Here is a 21,952-nt window from a genome sequence, read left to right as displayed (position 1 = left end):
ATAGGGAGATGAGATGGTGAGATGGATTATCCACCTTGGCCCAGTGTCATCACAAGGGGCCTTAAAAATGGAAGTGGAAGGCAAGGGAGAGTCCGAGAAAGACATGTGAGGAGGAATGTCAGAGGGGTTGCTGTGAGGACCCCACTTTCCTGCACTGCCTTTGAAGATGGAGGAAGGGGCCACGAGCCAAGGAATGCAGGTGGCAGGAGGCGTCCAGAGCTGGAAACAGAAACCGATTCTCCCCTAGAGCACGGACACCTAGGTCTTAGCCCAGGGGGGCTGTTTCAGGCTTCTGACTCCCAGAACCGTGAGACAGTGTTGCTGCTTTAAGCCACTAAGAGTGTGGTCATTTGTTACAGGGGCCACAGAAAACGAACACAGGTAGCGAGGGCAGATGGGGCCTGGATAGAGAAAGGGCTGCAGGCCCTGCCTTTCCTTCCAGAGTGGGGGTGTCTGTGCCATCGGCAGGCCCTGGCCTCTCACCTAGATCCCGTCCTCCCTCCCAGCTTTCTGACAGGACTTTTAAAGATGATGAAACTAGCTAATACCTATCAAATGCCTGGTCAACTCCAGACCCTGAAGCACCTCACATCCCTATGAGGTAGATACTATTATTCCCATCTTAAAGGTCAAGAAGTGGAGGCTCAAGGTCAGCACCTCAGTAAGTGCCCACGATTCCAGCATCGTGTTGTCCTTGCCTGGTAGAGGACCCCACAGAAGACACGGCACCACTTACTGTCACAGATGCCCAAGGGGAGGCCCTAGTCCCAGGACCTGGCTGCTGTGGGGACACGTGACTTGCTCCTTCCAGCTCCTGAAATGTTCAGTGTGAACCCCCGCCCCCAAATGCGGCTCACTCCACAGGGCCAAAGCCAGCAGTTGTCATCGCTATGCAGCTTCCTGCGGGCCCACAGCTCTTAGGAGGGCGGCCTGATGCTGTTCCTCTCTCCCAACAGGATCTGTGGGAAACAAACTGCCCCCCCCCCCGGCCTAGGGCATGGGGAGCCCTCAGAGGAGGCATGAGAATCACCCAAACCTCCCGAGTTCTCTGGCCTCTCCCCAAGGCACTGTGCCCTGAGCCCCATCCCCCAGGTGTGGGGAGGAACCTGGCTGCGCCTGGTTCCCCTGCCTCTGCAGAGTTCTCACCTTGGTTTTCATCGTGAATCCCCAAACCTCTCCTGGACTTTCTTAACCCTGACCAACCACCAAGATTGGAAAACGTCACCCTGCGTTCTCCGTGTTGAGCTTGAGAGCCCAGAGGGCTGCATTCTTTGAGGCATAGGTAATAAAAAGCCAACATGCAGCCTGTAACCAACTCCCAGGCCGTAGTTAATACTCTGCTCAGTTCGTTATCATAAACCACCCCAAAGTCTGCCGGAAACGGGTTTTATTATTAAGTCACATAGCACAAAAGAATGAGAATAGTCAAAGGGCATTTAATAAAATGCCCTTTGTCCTAAAGGGCAGGCAGAAAAGGTTAAGGCACAATGGATACTTAGAAAACAGGAGAAAAATGAGTAAAACCAACTCATTTGTGTACACACACACCCACCCACCACACCCCATAAACCCATCAGATAAAAATTCACTTGACACCAAAACACTGAGTGGGATGAGAGAACCAGAGGACTGGGAGCCAGACGGGCTGGGCAGCCGGTGAGGGCGACTCCAGGAGAGGAGATAAGATGTCCTCTGGCTGGGACATTCCAAAAGGCTGAGGACACCTGTTTATTATGACGAATAACAAAGTCCCTGCAGCCAGAAGGCAAGCCCACCTCAAAACATCTGGAGTGTTCAAACGTCACCAAAGGGAGGAGGTGTGTGGGCTCTGGTATCTGGAGACAAGTTCCCCACCAGGAAGGGGAGACAAAGCCAGCCCTGTGCTGAGCTGGGCCAGCCTCTTTCCTGTGGAAAGTCCCTGGAAGCTCAGTGAGAGCCCCCTCTCCCCGCAAGGAGGAGACCAAGGGTTGGGCAGGGTCTCCCCCTGGGCCAGCCATGCCCAGCACCATACCCACCCTCTGTAATTTGTCCTGGAGAAAGAGGAGCCAGACAGAGGCGTTGTGGGACCTCCTGCACGTAGGGCTGCCCCCAGGGTCAGGCCAGATGCAAAATACAGCTCTACCGCTGAGGAAAAGCCAGCAGCTCCGAGGTTGTGGGCTTCTCTCGAGTTGTCCCAGAGTTCACAGGCTTCATGGAAGCAAAGCAGATGAGAAAAGACCAAAACTAAAACCTGAAGCCCACGGGGGTTCGGGAGCTTCTCCAAGTGTGGTGTGTGTGTCTGCTGGGCTTGTTGGTCCCTAGGACAGCCACCTCCCAGCACAGTGATAGCAAAAAGGTACTTTCCTTCTGGTCAGTGTCTCCTGCCGGCAAGACAAGCCTGAGTGAGCTGGGCCCTGCCTGGCTCCCTCCAGCTGCAGCCAGGGAGGGTATGGACGAGGGTCTGGCCTTCTCTGTTCTTGCCATGGTTCAACCCAGAGAGGCCCCCTCCAGCGCCTAGAGTGATGGCCCAGCCTGGCAGGGTGGCTAGCATGCGGGCAGAAGGAATGCGGGCATCTGGTCACCAAACTCCAGGGAAAAGACCAAAGATGTGCACTTGACCCTCAGGTCTCGAGCCCTGTTCCTTGGCCACGTGCCAAGGGAGCCACCACTGGGGGCTTCAGAGCAGGGGACACTGTCCATCTTGAGAGGGACACCATGGCGAGTCCCTGGTGGGAGGGGGCAGACGGGGCCTGAGCAGATGGTCCTGAGATGGCAGCAGGGCTCAGAGGAAGGGCAGGCCAGCCACGAGAGGGACCCCTGGGAGCCCCCAGCGAGCTCTGCACAGCCCAGGCACAGCAGTCACTTCACGCTCCAAGGCAGCCCTCCTCCCCACTGCAGGACCACAGCTTGGCCCTGCCCCTTGGGGAGGGCAGTCTGGGCCAGGTCAGGGGCCTCCCTGTGCCCTCCTCCTGCCTGGCACCACCACCCTCAGCTCTGCTCCAGGCTTTCGCTGGGCTGCACCACGGTGTAGCTGCCTTGGCCCATGGAGAGCTGCCGGCCAAAGAAGGACGTGGTGCGCTTGGGTTTCACTCGCTTGATCTGCTCGCCTGTTGAGGAACAAGAGGAGGAATCAGAGGAGGAATCAGAGGAGCGCACTGAGGAGAGGGCTTCCGGCAGCAGGGCCCAGGCCCCGGAAGCCTGGGTGCCGGCTGCTCTCCTCTTCACATCCGCCAACTTTCTGGCTTCAGTCTCCCAACTCCAACTGTTCCACCAGCGACAGGATGGGTGGGTGGGGCCTGTCACCAGCCTCCCAAATCAGAGACAAATCAGGGTTTGCATTTGATGCTGGGCCACGTGTGGTGTCTGAGCTTTTGCTAAAACCTGTTCAATAACAGACCAAAGAAACAAAACACCTACAACCCATATGACTGGTTGAAGGTGAGCCTCAACAAGATAAAAAGAATTCTTGTAAGTTAAAAATTTCAAGCCAGGTGATCAAGGTCAACATCAACAGTCATAAATCATGTTGATAATGCATCTTTGAAATGTGATAAAAATGGCACTCTACCTCTGTGGTCTTCCCCCCCCAAACCCATAAGCCCAGTCTAACCTTGAGAAAAACATCAGACAAATTCCAATAAAGGGGCGTCCTACAATATCTCCTCACAACTGTCAAGGTCATCAAAAACAAGGCAAGTCTGAGAAACTATCACGACCAAGAGGAGCCTAAGCGGACATGACAACTACTAAGTGTTGTGTGGTGTCCTGGATGGGATCCTGGAACTAACTGAAAAAGGACATTAGGTTAAAACTAAGGACTTTAGTTAATACTGTATCAACATTGGTTCATTCATTATAATAAATACACCATATTAACATAAGATATTAATTTTAAAAAATCAATCAAAGAAAGAAATAGGCAACACAAAATGAACAAGTAACTTGTGAAGAAAATATAAATGATCAGGCACATAAAAATGGTCTAACTTCACTAGTGGCCAAACACCAACCCACACAAGTTCTCTCTGGCAATGACACACACGTGTGGGTGAGGGTGTGGAAGGCAGGTGCCGCTCTGCCTTCTGGGAGGGGTACAGCGGGCACACCCTTAGACCCAGCAACCCCATGTCTAGGAACTTATCCTGAGGGAACAGTTCAGATTCCAAGTGAGGATTCGGCTCTAGGTATGTTGTTTGTTGTAGCTGAAAGTGGAAATGAACTAGTGGCCCCCAGCAGGGGACCGGTTGAAAATGCCTGTGCCAACCACACTGAGTCCCCAAGTGCTGACAACTGTGTTACAGAAAACTTACTTTGCCTTTTCTTGAATATAAAAATGACATGCTTGTAAAAAATTTAAATACTACGAAGAAGCACAAAGGGAAAAGTAATGACAGCAACTGATCACCGCAGTGGGGTCTTCTCTCCTCACACACGGAGGACGTTTTGCGTGTCGCTGCCCCGTTATCTGATTTTTTCTACCCAGTATTTTGTGAACCTTGCCATTTAATGTCGGTCTTGGTTATTTCATGACAAAAAAAATCCTTTTTAGTTCGAAACAATTCTAGGTTTATAGAGAAGTTACAAAGATGATACTACCCTCGTCCAGCTTCTCCCGATGCTAGCATCTCCCACTGCTGTAGTGCGTTTGTCAAAGCTAAGAAATGAACATTCGTACAGTAGCACTGAGTAAACCACAGACGTGTGGATTTCACCAGGTCTTCCACAAATGTCTTCTGTCTGCTCCAGGACACCATCCACCATACGAACTCATTCAGGGCATCGCATTTTTATCAGCTGCACTGATCCCACAGGATGTGGTTCCATCGCTCTGTACCCACAGACAATGGGAGTTTCTAGTCTTTCACATCTGGACAGTGCTGCCGGAACACAGCTGAGGACGCAGCAGTGAAAAGGGACAGGACTCTTACGCCAGGGCCCCAGCGGCCCCCAGTTCCTGATCACAGTGCTCAGATGACGTGACACTCACACCCAGCCCTCCTGTCTTTCAGCCAGCTGTCGGCTGCAGGCTACCTCAGCCCTCCCGTGGCATGCGAACGTGTACGTGTGTGTGTGTGCACGTGTACACACGTGTGTGTGTACCACAAAGGGGTCGCTCACCCTCCTCCACGTAGTCAATGGTGGACAGGTGCTGGATGCGGCTGCTCACCACGCTGCTCTGCCTCCGCAGCTGGGGACGCTGAGTGGGTGGCGGTGAGGAGCCAGGGCCCCCGGCGGGGCTGGTCAGGCTCTCCTGGGGGGCGGCGGGCTCCGCCGCCTGGTTCAGCTCGATGCAGTACTCGATGAGGCTGCTCATCAATTCAGCCTGGGAGGAGCGGGGCCAGCGTGAGGCCTGGAGGCCGAGCCTCAGCGTGGGCCCACCTCTCCATGCCCTCCGCAGAGCCCCCTGCAGAGGGGCAGATGCCCTGCCCTCTCTCTGGTAGAGGAGGCAGATGAGGAAACAAACAGCATTTACACAAGAAAGGAGGTGGGAGGCAGGTGCTCTGTGGGCCAGGGGGCAGTGGAGGCCTCCCATCTGGGGTGACTTTAGAGGTCAGTCCTGGTAGATGAGCAGGGGTGCTGGGTCTGGGAGGTAGGGTGGGAAAGAAAGAGCATTTCAGTTAGAAGGCCCAGGCTGGGAAGGCAGTGGGCTGGAGCCAGATGGGGAAAGCAGCTCAGATGCTATGGAGAGGATGAGGAAGGGGGAACCAGGGCCCAGGCAGGGCTTTCTGGGCTGAAGGAATTGTATGAATGTTGGCTGAGAGAAAAACCTGCAGGGCCAGAGGACAGGAAGGTGGTAGTGAGGTCACGGGGTGGGGGTGGCTGCTTGAACACGTTCTTCAAAAGTGCTGCCTTTTCAGGGGCAGACGGGTGGCTCAGTTGGTTAGAGCGCGAGCTCTGGGCAACAGGGCTGCCGGTTCGATTCCTACATGGGCCAGCGAGCTGCACCCTCCGCAACTAGAATGAAGTCAATGAGCTGCCGCTCAGCTCCCAGGTGGTCAGATGGCTCAGTTGGTTGGAGCGCAGGCTCTCAGCCACAAGGTTGCTGGTTCGACTCCTCGACTCCCGCAAGGGATGGTGGGCAGTGCCCCCGGCAACTAAGATTGAACACAGCACCTTGAGCTGAGCTGCTGCTGAGCTCCCGGATGGCTCAGTTGGTTGGAGCACATCCTCTCAACCACAAAGTTGCCAGTTCAATTCCCACATGGGATGGTGGGCTGTGCCCCCTGCAACTAACAACAGCAACTGGACCTGGAGCTGAGCTGTGCCCTCCACAACTAAGATTGGAAGGATAACAACTTGACTTGGAAAAGTCCCAGAAGTACACACTGTTCCCCAATAAAGTCCTGTTCCCCTACCCCAATAAAATCTTTCTTTTTTTAAAGTGCTGCCTTTTCAACAAATTTGAAATACAACACGATATAAAAGGTGAAGTGACCAGATGTCAGTGGACACACCCTGAACACCACTGGAAGGGGACGTCAGGGGGCTGACAGATCCACAGACAGGAAGCTGTTGGCACATGGTGCCCCTTAGGCAACAAATTCTTACTGGGTGCCCACCAGGCGCTGCTGTAGGCTGGGGAACACAGCAGGGAACAGGCAGACAGAGTGCCTACCTTGTGTTCCCAAGGATAGAACCCACTGGGGGAGCATTGTCAGAGGCCACCGGGGTGGCCCCAAGGTGACAGAGATGTGGTTGGGTCCCCGCCCACCCACAGTGCAGCCCAAGTCCTCTCTGACGCCACACAACCCACCCTAGGCCCAAACCCTGCGTGGACCCAGAAGCACGAGCCAGTGTGCCATTCTCCACACCTGCTGCTTTTTCTCCACCAAGGGAGAGTGGGCAGTGGGCTGGCGAGTAGGTGGGCAGCTGGTGGGGACAGAGAGCCCTGAGCTGTAAGAACAACAGGGACGCCCTCTAAATTCCTCTAACACAGTGTGATGCTTCTGAGCCTCATTCAATGCAATTTAACATCCATTCCAGATAAAACTCAGCAAACTAGGAATACAGAAGGGCATTTCCTCAACGTGCTGAAGGGCATCTATAAAAAACCCACAGCTAACATCACACGTATTGAGAGCAAGACTGAACGCTTTCTCCTAAGATCACGAGCAAGTCAAGGATGGCTGCCTCCACCAACGCAGCGCGGCACTGGAGGCCCAGGTGACTGCTAGCAGGCAAGATGAGAGTCACGCAGACTGGAGAGTCAGACACACCTGTCCTTAGTCACACACAACAGGATTGTCAACAGAGAACAATCCCAGAGAATATGCAAAAAAGCTGCTATAACTAGTGAGTGAGTTTCACAAGGTTGCAGGATGTAAGAACATGTGGATAACAAACTAAACTGTATTTCTATATGCCACAGTGAACAACTGGAAATTGAAGTTAAAAACCATACCACCTATGATACCAAGAAAGAAAAGAAAAGAAAAGAAAAGAAAAGAAAAGAAAAGAAAAGAAAAGAAAAGAAAAGAAAAGAGGGAGGGAGGGGAAGGGAGGGAGGGAGGGAGGAAGACAGATTGACTTAGGGATAAAAGATGTATAAGACACGTATACTGAAAACTATGAAATGTTAGTGAAAGAAATCAAAGAGCAATTAATGGAGATAAACAAATAAATGGACTGGATGACTTAAAGAAATCTCTCCCAAAGACAATATTAATAAAATGAAAAGTCAAGTCACAGAAAGAACGCATTTACAAAACATATGCCTGATAAGGGATTGGTATGCAGAATGTATAATGAACTCTCACAACTCAATTAAGAAAACAAATAAATAACTCAATTTAAAAAAGGACAAATAATTTGAACAGACAATCCATCAAAAGAGATATATGGATAGCAAATAAATACATTAAAAGATGATCAATGTCATTAGGAAAATGCAAATTAAAACCATAATGACGTATCACTATTATACAGTTATTAGGATGACAAACAAACAAAAACTGACAGTAACAAGTGCTGAGCAAGGATGCAAAGCAACTGGAACTCACAGACACTGCTGGTGGGAACGCAAAATAGTCCAGTCACTTTGCAAGACAGTGTGATGGTGTCCAGGAAAGTAAACCATGCTTATCATACAATCCAGCAATCCACTCCTAGGTGTTTATACAAGAGAAATGAAGGTATAGGCCCCCACGAAAGCCTGTGCACAAATGTTACAGCAGCTTTATTCACAAAAGCCCCAAACTAGAAACAACCCAAACATCCTTTGATGGGTGACGAGGTACCCACACAATAGTACAGCCACAGAATACTAGTCAACAGTAAAAAGAATGAACCAATACACCACACAATATGGATGAAATCTCAAAAGCATGAAGCTTAAAGAAACCAGTCTCAAAAGGCTGCAGACAGCGTATATCCTGGAGGGTTGTACCACAATTTTTAAATCAATTCACCAGTTGATGGACATTTGTCTTGTTCCCATTTCTTTGGTTATGAACTGCTATGAACATTTTAGTACAGGACTTTGTGGGGACCTGTCTTCTTTTCTCTTGGGTAAATGTGTCCGTATTATATGATAAATGTATTTATGTGACATTCTGGAGAAAGCAAAACTCTAGGGAGAGGTAAGGAGAGGTGTGAAATAGCAGAAGAAAAGATGAGTCTAAAAGAAGTAGAATATACAAAACAATTTTTAAATGGCAACTCCAAAGAAAAGTTGGCAAAAGACTTCAACAAAGGCTATGCAGATGGTGAATAAGACATAAAAGGTGCTCAATCTCAGCAGTGTGGGGGTGGGATGCCGAGTAAAACCATAAGGAGATTTGGGGGTGATGGAAATAAATGCCAATAAAAAAATGGGCAAACGGGGTTGGCCCGGTGGCTCAGGTAGTTGGAGCTCTGTGCTCCTAACGCCGAAGGCTGCCAGTTCAATTCCCACATGGGCCAGTGGGCTCCCAACCACAAGGTTGCCAGTTCAACTCCTGGAGTCCTGCAAGGGATGGTGGGCAGCGCCCCCTGCAACTAAGATTGAACACGGAACCTTGAGCTGAGCTGCCACTGAGCTCCCAGATGGCTCAGTTGGTTGGAGCGCGTCCTCTCAACCACAAGGTTGCCGGTTCAAACCGACTCCCGCAAGGGATGGTGGGCTGTGCCCCCTGCAACTAGCAACGCAACTGGACCTGGAGCTGAGCTGCGCCCTCCACAACTAAGACTGAAAGAACAACAACTTGACTTGGAAAAAGTCCTAGAAGTATAAACTGTTCCCCAATAAAGTCCTGTTCCCCCTCCCTAATGGATAAAAAAAAAGGGGCAAACGATGAGAACCGACATTTCACCTCTAGGAAGGTAGATAAAAAGCAAATCAGCTGCTCCACAGCTTGACTGTGGTGGCGGTGGTTACAAGGGTGTGGAAATCTGTCAAAACTCATTCATAAAATGGGTACACTTTATTGTAAATTATACCTCAACGAAATTGACTACAAAACAAAGGAGACAAAATCATAGGGAGACACCACGACTCATCCACCAGAGTGGCTAAAACGGAAAAGCCTGACAGTCTAGGTGTTGGGAGGAGCTGGTGACAAGCACTCGTCTCCCGCCGCGGAGTGCAAACTGGGACAGCTGCTTTGGAAAGTGGCAGTGTCCACTAAGCGGAGGACGTGGCCACCTGTGAGCCAGCCACTGCCCTCCCGGCATGAACCCCAATATTTGCACAAAGGCCACGCACAAGTGATGACAGCAACACCGTTTGCAACAGTTGCAAACTGGAAACTCGAGTGTCCTTCAGCAACAGAAAGCATGGAAGAGTCAAGGCTGGCAAATTTAGACATTGGAATAGCAGAGCGCAACGTGGAAGATCAAACCACTGCTCCGTGCAGCAAGAATGGAGCTCATGGACGCAGCGCTGAGCGCAAGAAACCAGACAGCAAAGAACACACTGTGGGATCCCACTGCCAGAAGGTTCGAAACCGGCAGGACTCTGGGCGGACACAAGTCGGTGGGAGGGGCGGGTGGGTACACACAAGATTTGGGCACTGTTCTGTATGTGTATTATAATTCAATAAAACATTTACTTTAAAAAGAGATCTACACTAGTGATGTAAAAATTACGAAGTCATCGCATCAAGATGGGACAGCCGAGTATTCGGAGCCGGGAGAGGGAAGAGCTTGTGGACACTGGGGCAGAGAGAGAAGTCCCTCCAGAGGCCGGGGAAAGGAGGGCCAGCAAGGAAGACAGGAGAGAGGCCAGAGGTCAGGGAAGCCACTGCAGGGGACAAGAAAGGTATTTCCAGGAGCGCCTGGTCAGGCTGAGACAGACGGAGGACACACATCTGTGCATCGGGGGTGGCAAAGCAGAGGCTGCTGAACAGGGAGCAGGGGGAGTGCAGGCTGGCTCTGAAGGGGTGCGGCACAGAGAGAGCAGAGAGCAGTGTGGCAATGGAAGGTCTAGAGACCCAAGGGGGTGGCAGGAGGACATGTGTGCTTTCAGAGATGGGAGTCCCTGCAGCATATCCACGTGCAGAGGAGAGAAGCGAAGAACACAGTCCTGAATGGGCCCTGTGGGGGGAGGGCAGCCTCTGCCATGATGAGGTGGGGGGGGACAGGGCAGGAAGGCAGACCCAGTGCTGACTGAACCCACCACCCACAGGAGAGTGAGACAGGCTGCAAAAGCACAGAGGGGCCTTAACCCTTCCACGTCTGCTCCTCATCTGATAGCATTCAACTCGCAGGGGGGCCTGGAGGACAGGGAGCCCTCAACTAAGCCACGCCCACTGCAGGCAGGCCAATGTGGACTCTCCAGACCAGGCCCAAAGAACTTACCAGGGCGGCTCCAGGTCAGCAGAAGTCAGCTACCCAGGTCCCCACGCCCTCAGCCAGCAAGCCTGGAGCCTCCAATCATCTGGGACCCCAGAGCCCAGCCTCCCCTAATCTCACCCCCCACCTCCGGTGAAGGCGGCACCCTACTACCTGCTTGGAGTAGACCTTGAGAAGCCTGTTGACCGGTGTGCCCTCATTGTGACCATCGAACTCCAGCCACAGGACAGACTCCTCCTCCTCGGGGGAGGTGTGGTCCCACGACAGCTCCTGGAAGCGCAGGCCCAGCAGGACGTGCTGGCCCGCGGCAGACACAGAGCTAGGACTCCCCTGCACAGAGACCGACCCCCGCACCGCACCCTGCTCGGGGCCACCAGGAGGGGACTGAGTGTGTGAGCTTCTCTAAGGAGAGGAGTCCCTGCTCTCATCAGACCCTCGAAGAGGGCTGGGGTTCAGGGGGGCTAAGGAGCCCCAACCCACAGCACTTGTCACGAGCAGGTCAGGGCCCTGAGATCTGGGGCAGTCAGGTGGGGAGGGGAGACCTTTCCCAGGCCCAGCTGGGCCCAGGCATGTGGGGACACTGATGCCCTGGCATCCCTCTCTGGGTACAATCAGAAGTCACTCAAAACTGTTCTGCTGGTTGGGAGGGACTCCTGCGCTAAGGGGCTGCTGACACCACCTTCAACACAGGCAGCCAGCAGACATCCAGTGCGAAACGCAGGGAGAAGCGGGACTCAGCCAGGAGGGCTCCAGGAAAGCCAGCAGCGGGTCTCTAGCCGCTGGGCAGGCAGAAGAGCCAGGCCCTGCCAGTCCCTCCAGCCAGAGGTGCTCATCCCAGCCGCAGCCCCCTGCCCTGGCCAGCCCCCTGCCTAGCACACTGGGCAGAAAAGCCCCAGATGACAGTGAGAGCCCCAGGAACATCCGAGGGAGGGAGGGGACCCCAGTCCCCCCAGTCCCAGGGGAACCAGGAAGGCCTAGGTCAGGACCCCACTGTCCCCATCTCCGACTGCCCACAGGTCCCACTCGGGAGCTAGACGTACCTTCTCCCTGTGGTCGATGACATGCACGCCCTCCAGATTGATGGCCACAGTCACTGGCTTTCGACCACCCCGGTGCAAAAAGCCCTGGGTCGGTTTATCAACCTCACCGTGGAAGAAGGCACACCTGTGGAGAGGAGCTGGTGTTAGCCTGTCCCCTCCAGTGCCAAGAATGACGGCTCTGGGTCTCAATTCACGCACCAACCAATGCTCTCGCCAGGCCCTGCCCGGGTACCTGAGAAGCTTAGCTGTTTGGGTGACTGAAGGTTAAATGAAAACCTGCCCCAGGGCAGGGAGAAACCGAGGGGGACGAGAGGGAGGCTTCTTGGAGGTGGTGGCATCTGAGCTGGTCGTGTAGAACAGGAAGCTTTGACAAGACAGGAGGAGGAACTGGGCAGCACAGAGAAGGGGGGCACCACAGAGGGAAGAGCGCGAACCCAGATGTGGACACAGCAAGTGATATTCAGGGAACCGCCAGGAGCCCAAGGACCCAAGAGCTGAGGCTGGGTCAGCCCCGCTGCCTACTGCCCGCCAGGCCAAGACCCTTCAACAACAGAGCGGGGGGTAAAGGCTGCACCTGCTTGGGGCCCGCGAGGGTGCAGGAGCTGCCCAAGGAAGCGGCTCCAGGGTTTGGCACTGAGAAGGGGACAGGGTGCAGTGGCCTTGCGACATCAACCCACTGAGCTACCACCTCCTCCCTCCTGCCCAGCCAGCTCCTCTCCCCCTCCTATGGCTGCCCCAGACTCTCGTCCCCTGCCCTTGGCTGAGCCAGAGTCCTAGTTAATCCTGCTTTCTGACTGCCTGCACCCCGCACCACAGGACCGGACACAGCACCTTCCATTCCTGTGAGCAGCTTGGGTCGCTGCCCAGCAGGCCCATGCCTGTCCCCACTCCTGGGAGACTTCTGCAGGGTCAGCTGATGGCTGGGACTCCTACTTTACTGAGAAAACGGAAGCAACCAAAAGAGGGGCCACTCGCCCATCCTGATCTGTTTTCACTCGCTACTGGACCATCCCTATTAGCACACACTTTGCCCATCATCAAAATGAAAAACCTGGCCACACCGCACCCACAGCTCCTGCTCCACCTCGACTCCCCTCCACAGCATGGCTCCTGGAAGGTGTCACTCACTGTCTCCAATCCAAGCTTCACTCTCCTCTACCTACTGCTTCCTCCACAAGGCTGGAGCCAAGGTCAACTGTCAGCCACTCAGGACACGTGGAACTTGACCTTGAAGCAGCAGCATGGATGCTTGGTCACTCCCTCCTCGACACCCCCCCTCTGCTGGCCTTGCAGAGCTCCCTCGCTGTGCTGGCCGGGGTCCTCCTCCCGCCGAGACCACTCACCCCCTTGGCCGTCTCGGGATCCACGATTTCAAACACCATCTCCTCAACGATGACTCACCAGTTACTACCCAGCTGTAGACCCAGAAACCCAAATGCCCACTAGGAACTGCCACCTGGGTATCTACAGAGCATCTCAAAACCAACATGTCTGAAGCCAAGCCCCTAACCTTCCCAACCCACTCCACTACAGGCTCCCATCTCAGCCGACAACAATGCCATCCTCCAGTTGCTTGGGCCACAAACCTGGCATCTTCTCTGCCTCCTCTCCCGCTCATCTATCCAGCAGATTCTGTCGACTCCACCTTCCCCAATTCTGGAATTGGAGCATGTCTCACCTCCTGCATGACCACCATCTGGCCCGACCCACGTCACCCCTTCAGAGTATTGTCACACAGTCTTCAATGGTCGCCTGGCCGCGCCCCCGCCACCTGCAGTCTGTTCGTTACTTCTACTCCTCAGTGTCTCTCTCCACTAGGAGGCAGCTTCACCAGGCAGGGCTCAGTCTCTTTACTGACCGAGGTGTCGCCAGCACCTACTGCCGACACATGGCAGGTACACAGAGCTACTGGCCAGATGTTGACTGTGTGAACGAGAGCACTGGCTGAGGGGAGGTCAGCAGGTCCACGGATCAAGTGCCTATAGCAGGTGAAGGAGAGGCCCTGTCCAGGGTACCCTGGCTGTGACAGGAAGAAGGGAAGGACAGGTGTCCAGCTGGGGACCCGTGGGGCCTGACGCGCTGGCATCAAGGCACATCTCATGTGAAGATGCAGCTCAGCTGGAGCAGAGATGGGCTCCCTGGCAGGCCGCACTAGGAAAGGCCAAGACAAGTGGCTGGGCTGTCAGGCAAGGGGACAGAGGAGACCCCAGGGCTGTGGCCGCCCATGACGATGGCAGCCAGGGAGCTGCTCACCCGTAAAAGGGCAGCTCGTGGCACTTGAGCAGGTAGGCGCGGTAGTGGGTCCTCAGGGAGGCCTCCTGCTCACTGTCACTGCTGACCACTTCCTTCACCTTGCGGTAGGCGTTGAGCAGGCCCTGCTCATCTGTCCCAGCCTTGGCCGCCCGGCCCCGAAGGGCAGCAAAGAGCCGGTGGCCCCGCTTACACAGGTGGGCAGGGAGGAAGGAGTCCAGCTTCTCCCTGTGGAGGAAGAAAGACGGATGCCTGGCATGAGGGGCTCTGTGGCTGGGGGCTGGCCAGAGGTGCCGAGGTCCTCAGGGTCCAGGCACGCTCATGGGGGAGCGCAGGGGACCCCTGAACACAGCCCGCCACAGATCCCATTGCAGCCATCCCAGCAGCATGCCTTCAGGCGAGAGGCCTGAAGGAAGGTTGGGAGATGGAGAGAAGAGCCAAAACCAGGTCCACCCAGAACCAGGCTGTGGCTGGAGGGTTTCAGAGATCCGCTGTTGTCACCAAGCTAGGGAGGTTTGGATTCCTGAACTAGTGGAACTTTTACATCAAAAAATGGTGTAGTGCCCCAGAGCTATCAATGTTTTGTTCTGCCAAACGGGGGTGTAAAAAAGCACCAACCTCCAATGCACCGGCACAGGTTCGTGAAAGGAAGGGCATTTTCAATCACACACAGCAGAGCAGGCAAGAACCTGGTGTGACTGCTCTGTCCTTCTCATCCTAGGCAGCCCAGGGGTTACGTAGGCCCTGGCCGTCCCAGATAAGCCACAGCGGGAGCCTCAGTCTTTGAGCATGCGCGCCCGCGCCAAGCCTCGGCTTCCCCGCGCGGAAGGGACGCTGATGCCTAGTTATACGGAAAGGCGCTAGCATGTGCCTGGCCTGCAACTAGCACAGAACGCATGTCACTGCAGCTGTCCCTGCTGGGGCTTCTCTCTGAAGGACCAAACACCCCAGGCCACGGGGAAGGGCAGCCAGTCCAGCAGGAGGGCTGAGGCGAGGAAGGAGCATGTGCTGGCCCGGAGAGGCCCAACTGCAGGGCGGCATGCGGAGAAGGTCTCCAGGGGGCTGCCCACCCTTCTCAGGGCTGCCGCGTGCATTTTCATCATTTGTCCCCCCACAGAATCCCTGACTATGACTGCACTTAAACAAGCCCAGCGCCCTCCTGACCTCAGATGGAGGCTGGATTCTGTCCTCGCGCACATGGGGGGCTCCTTGGGCTGGGGTCCCACCCAAGGGGATGTCACTTCACCCAAGTCTCCCACTTCCCAGGGAGGACGAGGAAAAGGTAGCTTAGAGGAGTGGGGTGACTCCCCCAAGGTCACCAGTGTCAGGGCCAGCCCTGGGCTGAGCCCACCTGACTCCAGGACCTCGCGAGACCTAAGAGCACTTGTAAGGAGGACCCTGGGGCAAGCCGCCACCCCCCGCCCCTGCCTCAGGTCATGCTGGCTGTCACCTCAGGGTACAGGCAGTGAGCTGGCCCGGTTGGTAGGGCCCGAGCTGCACGCGGCACACCAGGGCGCCCAGCGCCTCGCAATCCTCCAGGTCACACGGGTACCGTGCGGCCAGCACGTTGCCTTTGGCCTCTTCGTAGAGCAGCCGCAGGACGTCCTCGTCGTGGATCTGGGTGGCAGGGAGGGGCTGCTCAGCTGGCTCAGGGCGCCAGCGTTCAGAGGTCTAGGGACAGGGAGGCTGGACACAGGGCGCCAGCCCTGGGTGCTACTGCTTGGGGCTTGCTGCCTTACCTGGAGCTCCCGTCGCTTTGGGAAAAACACGTTCCTTCGGAACTGCAGGGAAGGCTCATCTGGGGGGAGAGGAGTTCACAGCTTGGCCACCCCGCTCAGCCCTGCCCAGCTCTCCCGACTGGCCCAGTCCCCAATCCTCAGGCTCAGCAAGCCTGATGAGAAAACCCAAGGGCTGTCCAGCGAGTGGGGTGGGTGGCTTATCTCGACATGCTCACTACCCCCGCCCCCCAGTGCACTATCTCCTGGCCTCCTCCAGGGACGCCAACCTCTCCTGAGTGGTCCTGCCACTCAGCCAGGACAGCTCCAGCTGCCACCGGAGGAGGCCTGGCTGGGCTGGGAGTCAGTGCTGCAGACCCAGGGGGGCCGAGATGCAGCCGCACAGCCGCACACTGACCTGTGGCCACATCATCGTCTGGGGCATCGGTGAAGCGCAGCAGCAGATCCGGCCACTGGCGGCCCAGCTTGTAGGGCTGGTGCTTGGGCTTCAGCTGCACCTCTGCAGGACAAGAGGGGAAGCGGCACATGAGGCCTGTACCAGCACAACTGCCACCTGCCACCAACAGCAACATGCGGCAGTCATGGCCAACACCAACTGATGGGTACGCATGTGCCCTGCAATACCCCATCCTCATTTCCGCCAGAGAAAACGGGGCTCAGAGAAGTTGCTTGTCCAAACTCACATAGCAAGCGAGGGGGGTCAGGCTCAGGCAGAGCCAGCCTCCGACTGTTCCCTACAGAGCCCAGGGTGGGCTGGAGCCGAGAGGCTGTGGCAGAGAGAAGTTGGGGGGGGGAGGGTGCGGGCGGGGGAGGGACAGTATAGATGGAGCCAGCACGTCATCAGGAAGCAGAGGGGCTGACCTCACCACCCCTGGCAAAGCCTGGGCCTTCCCCTGGCCAGCCCCCAACTCCAGCCTCTCCCCTGGGAGCTCCACCTGACCTTCCATCCTGCAAGCTTCTGGCGTCCACGGCCCACAGGCACCATGCACCATGCCTTCCAGCTCCCCCACCTCACTTCCGTCTCTCACTCCCTCTCCCACTCCGCTCCTGCCGCTCTACCCTTCTTCAGTCATTTGAACATTCCCAGATTGTTGGTGCTTTGAGGCCTTTGCACTTGCTGTTCCTCCTGCCTCAGACACCCTTCCCCCAGATCTTCACACGGCAGGTTGGCTCGGGGTGCAGTTCAAGTGTCACCTTCCCTAGACCCTTAATTAAGGCTGCCCCTCCTTGCCATGTATCACCCAACTGAAGCCCATTCGGTTGCCGGTAACAGTGGTTACCGCTATCTGACATGACCTCACTGTGCCCCCCCTAACTGGTGAGTGCCACGTGGGCAGGAGCGCCTCTGCCCAGTTCACTGCTGTACCGGACCCGCCAGGTGCCCTCACCATGGGTCAACCTCTCCACTCCAGACTCAACATCCCGGGCCAGGAATGACAAATCAGTTTCCCCTCGTGCACCAGAGCCCCATGGCTTCTGAGAACTCTGAGGCCATTTCCAAGACCATCTGGTGATGAACAAAGATGGCTGCCGGGGTGCAGGAGGGCAATATACACGCTACAACATGTCACCCCTGCCTTCTGAATGCCCTGCTGACCCTTATCCCCCACTTCACTGCTGCCACCAGAGGGCCAGGTGCCTTGTCCCGCCAGCCTGATGCCAACGGTCCTCGTCGACCCTGACCTTCACCCAGAACAGCAGCCACAGCCTCCAAACTGGCCTCCTTCCCTGCCTACAGCCTTTTCCACCCAACCCCTGCACTCGGCTTCTTCACACCCCCTTCTTCTCCCATCACTTCTCTGATCCCGATTTCCTGGTGGCTCCACGGCCCTCATTTCCAACCTAGATCCTTGGCCACACCTGTCTGCAACCACAGCGGCCCTACCACGCCCCAGGACGGGAACGTGCCATGTGCAGCAGCATCCTCTCCCCTCCACGAATGGCTCCCTCATCACCCCCTCCCCCTCGGTGGCTCAACCCCGAGCACACTCTCAATCTGGACATTCACTGAAGCCCGAAGAGACAGTGCCTGCCCGAGGCCACCAGAGTTAGTGGCTAAACCAGAAGAGCTCCGCCTACAAGCGTCCTGCCCCACACTTTAGATTGCGAGTTCCCTGAGGCAGGACACCTTCGATTCTGCTCCCTACTGTACCCCCAGCAACTAGATCGCTGCCCACACGAGCAGGGGCTCCACGCATATTTTTTTGTGACATGAATGAGGTAGCTGATGACGGATGGGACCCCTGGACACACTGGGAAAGGGTGGACCTGGGGCAAGGGTGCCTTTCCTTCCGCCCAACCCAACCAGCCTTAAGCCTCAAGCCCCAGCAGCTCAGAGGACTCCCGTTAACAGAATAGACAACGCTGACCCCGTGGTCCCACACATTCCAGATGGGGCCTTCCCGCCGAGGCACCACACGTGACTGACAGTCCCTGGAGCCCTGCTGCATGCAGACTGACAACGGCATTGAGAAGCTCAAACCCTTCCAACATCCAGCCCGAAGCGTGGACCAGCAGACGGCACCCCCTCTGCCTCACAGCCCTGGGGCATCTGGTCAGTACTTCACCCATTCAGGGCATTTGGGGGGGACAAAAGCTCTGAGGGGCCCGAGTCAAAGGTCAAGTGGCCTTTCGGCCTTCCTGAGCCCAGCCCGGGAATAAAGTGGGCACTGACTTTGTGCCGGGGCCTCAGGCCACCCTCCTCCTGAATGGGGCAGGGCACCCGGCTAACCAGGCCAGCAGGGCCACACAGGCAGCCCATTCATGTTCTGGAGGGGAGAGTAGGCATGTGATGAGGAGGGAGTGGGGATGGAGAAAGTGGGGGCGGAGAAAGTGGGAGGAAACAAGCTGTCCAGCTGCAGGGACAGCGAGCCTGGCAGGGGTCGGCCACATGGAACTGCCACCCCCAGTTTTTCAGACACAAGCTAAGGGGCCCACAGTCCTGACCAGCAGCCTGGAGGGTGAAGGAGGGGCCAGTGAGCTGGGTGGGGAGCAGCCAGAGGAGACTGGTCAGCAGGAAGAGGGTGGGCGAGAGCAGCAGCTGGGCAGGAAGCTCCAACGGGCGGGCGGGGTTTGGGGGGGACAGGCACGCCCTCTCCCACCAAGCCAGCTGGTATCCTCCCCCTCCACGACAGAGGCACAAACCCCAACCACTAGGGGCCCCAGGGACCAGCCGTCTCCTCTTACCCCTGCTTCTCTACACGGAAGGAGAAAGTTCAAGTTCATAAAACATGCCTGGCTCTGGCACTGGTTGGGGCATCCTCCCCCTGACCCTTTTCCTGTCCAAGCCAGCAGGCTGGAGGCCTTACGCAGAGGCCCCAGGAGTCTCCCAGCCCTCCCCGCCCCAGGCCTGAGGGGCTGGGGAGCCACCAGCCCCACTCCTGCTCCATCCCTGCCTTGGGATCTCAGCTGGAAAGGACAGAACCTGGGTGGTCACAGGCCAGAAACCAGGCAGGGCTGCAGGCCCCTTGCAGAGAAGCTGTGTTCCCACTCGTCCTGCCCCCCCGGCCCCCAACCTCAGGGAAAGCCTCATCTTCAGGAGTGGCTGCTGGGTGCCATCTTCCTCTCTGCCCTCAAGGAGCAGAATGCATTTCAGAGGCCAGCTGGGGGCCACGCTGGCTTCCATTTTGATCTCAGTCCTACGATTCACTGGTCCCACCACTCCAAACCTCAACTTCCTCATTTGCAAGACAAGGCTGGGCCATGAACATAAGGAGAAATTCTAGTCACAAAATGCCAGCCCAGGTTGTGGCACAGACCATGGGCTCGTTGCATGCAGATGCCTTCCCTCTCTGTCCCAGTCCTGCTCCTCCTGATGCCCCAGGATCCTTACTGCTAAGGTTGATGGGCAGGCTCAGCCTCTCCTCTGCCACCAGCAGAAAGAAAGGAGTCCTCTTAGGGCTCTGGGTCCTCAGTTCCAGGACACACACACACAAGTCCCACCCACCCGATGTACAGTGGCCACAGGCGCTAGAACTGCCCCTCCCTCCCCACTGGTCACAGCCCTCCCACTTGGGTTTCTTGTGACCAAGCCTTACCCAGCAGAGGGGAGACAAGCCAGAGCGCGAAGGCCTCCAAGGCGCTATCTGGGAGCTGCAGGACCTCCCGGATGGCACGGTGCAGCTCGTGGGCACTCAGGGATGGCAGGTTCTCCACAGCCAGGGGCACCACTGAGTCATCCGCTAGATATACCAGTACATCAGCTCCTGTAATGAAAGCCAGGCAGGGTCAGCTGGGCCCACTGCTCAGGCACCCCTACTGGGGCTGGAGCCCCCCCACTACACCCCTTGAGATGACCAAGGCTATATTCCAGAGGCACAGCCCTAGCATCCCCAAAGGACACTGGGAAGAGTGCCATCAGTTAGGACTTGAGACCCTATAACCCAGCAACTCTGCCCCAGGGAACAATCTAGCCCCACCCAAACCCCCAAAGGTTCAAATTAGGGATAGCCACTGCACACACTCTCCTGGCAGCCCCAAGGGCTCTGCTGTGCTTCCTTCCTGACGAACACTCCACATGGGGACTGAAGCAGAGACTGAATCCATCGTAAGGTTATAGCGATCAGTGTATCAGGTTAGGAGAGGTTGTAAGCCACTGTTATCTTTAGGCAAGTTGCTGTCTCTCTCTGGCCCTGGCTAAGATGGGAACTGAGGGTTCACAACCACCCCAGGGTAAATCAAGTTCCAGGGCTCCACTTCCTGAGGACTCAATACCATGGTCTTTCAGGATAGTCTCAAATATGCCAAGAAAAGTACAAGTTGAATGTTCCCTTGTGACAGCCTATGGGATTCCTATTTGAAGGCCAGAACCAAAGGGACACCCTTGGAAGAGCAACCAGATTCAAATGTCCATCCCTGGAACTGCAGGTACCGTGAAGGAGCACTGAGCTTGGAGGCCAATATACTCGGGTTCCAGTCCTCGCCTGGACCCCAGCTAGCTGGCTGACTTCAGCAAGTTAGTGTGAGGGTCAGCTGCCTCTCCTATAAAACAGGGCTAATACCCCTTCCTCAAAGAGTGGCTGCAAGTTAAATGAGGTGAAGCCTGTGAAAGGCAAAGGCAGTTTATCATGAATACAAGGGAAGATGCTTTTTGGATCCCCCAGTCTGTTGCCCAACAGCTACTTTCTTAAGAGATCATAAAATAATCAAAAGGAGACTGAGATTCAGACCCCCTTTTCAGGCAGGAAAAATCGAGGCACTGAAGGCTACAGCATCCTGTGACTTAACCCCTTCAGCGCCTAATTTTCTCCCCATAAAATGAAGATAATGATCCCTGTTTTCAAAAGGCTGTTTGTGAGGGGGAAAAAAACAACAAAGAAAGTTAATATGTCACTTTTCATTCATGAGATTTCTTTTGAATTTCACAGCTCCTTGTAATATGTTCATTTTACACATGAGGAAAAGGAGACGTAAGCAGACTATTCAACTTGGCCAGTAGCATAGTGAGAGAACTGGTCCTCCAACTTCCATTACTTTTCCACACCTTATTTGTTAATTAACACGGAAGATTTTCTTTAATAAAAGAGATGACAAGCCAGGGCCACTTCCCCGAGGCTGGGGCCCCAGGAGGGCATGGTGGGGAGGAGATGAGGGAAGGGACCCACCTCGGGCACCCACGGAGGACACGCTGCTTCGATGGGATCGCTCAGCGGGCTGCTCGGCATTACCTTCCGTCCCGTCCATCTGCAGAGGGAAAGAGAAAGTGCAGTTAATGGGGAGTACAGGGATGGTGGGCTGGAGAGCCCCTCGAGCTCACTGAGGAAGGGAGGGGTTCCGGGCTGATCTGTGAAAGTGAACAACGGTGGCTGGAGGCACTGGTGTTTAGACCAACGGGGTGATGGGGGGGGGGGGCGTCCTCAGCCGACTAGAGGTCAGGGCGGGTGGGAGGGGTCAGGAGGGGTTTGAAGCTCAGCTCGCCGGGATGCCCAGGCAGGGCACCGCACAACGCCGTCGGGGCGGGGGCCCGCGCACGGAGTCGCCGCGCTCTCACCTGGCAGGGAGGCAGCTGCCACCGCCTCAGCCCAGGCTGCTGCCCTGATTCCGACCCCCAGTTACGGCAGGGGTTCTGCAGCGGGTCGGGACTCCAGGTCCCGCTCCGGCTCTAGCTCCCGAAGCTGCGACGCGGAAGCAAGGGGGGGAGGAAGCGCGGCGCGAAGGGCCCCGCCTCCCGACCCGCGG

General features: G+C 55.8%; 1 protein-coding gene across 1 annotated transcript; it reads right to left on the bottom strand.

Moving 5' to 3' along the window:
• Positions 1 to 1,372: 1,372 nt before the first annotated feature.
• FRMD8 (FERM domain containing 8) lies at positions 1,373 to 21,925 on the bottom strand. The gene is made up of 11 exons (XM_019737886.3): positions 21,765 to 21,925; positions 21,379 to 21,457; positions 19,813 to 19,980; positions 16,173 to 16,274; positions 15,779 to 15,837; positions 15,490 to 15,656; positions 14,043 to 14,267; positions 11,790 to 11,913; positions 10,903 to 11,046; positions 5,098 to 5,302; positions 1,373 to 3,086 (listed from the first exon to the last, which is right to left on the bottom strand). Exons 2-11 carry the CDS (start codon positions 21,455 to 21,457, stop codon positions 2,968 to 2,970), a joined length of 1,392 nt encoding a protein of 463 aa, XP_019593445.3. The 5' UTR covers positions 21,765 to 21,925; the 3' UTR covers positions 1,373 to 2,967.
• Positions 21,926 to 21,952: the final 27 nt, after the last annotated feature.

The sequence above is a fragment of the Rhinolophus sinicus genome, chromosome 14 (assembly GCF_057876585.1).
Source record: "Rhinolophus sinicus isolate RSI-liver-muscle chromosome 14, RSI-T2T, whole genome shotgun sequence".
NCBI lineage: Eukaryota > Metazoa > Chordata > Mammalia > Chiroptera > Rhinolophidae > Rhinolophus > Rhinolophus sinicus.
The sequence above is the reverse complement of the archived record's forward strand: the minus strand, read 5'-3'. Positions and strand labels throughout refer to the sequence as shown.

Coding starts and splice junctions, on each gene's coding strand:
- FRMD8 (XM_019737886.3), bottom strand. CDS start 21,457: ATGGACGGGACGGAAGGTAATGCCGAGCAGCCCGCTGAGCGATCCCAT. Junction 19,981..21,378: donor GTCCTCCGTGGGTGCCCGAG/GTGGGTCCCTTC, acceptor CTTTCATTACAG/GAGCTGATGTACTGGTATAT. Junction 3,087..5,097: donor CATTGACTACGTGGAGGAGG/GTGAGCGACCCC, acceptor GTTCCTCAACAG/GCGAGCAGATCAAGCGAGTG.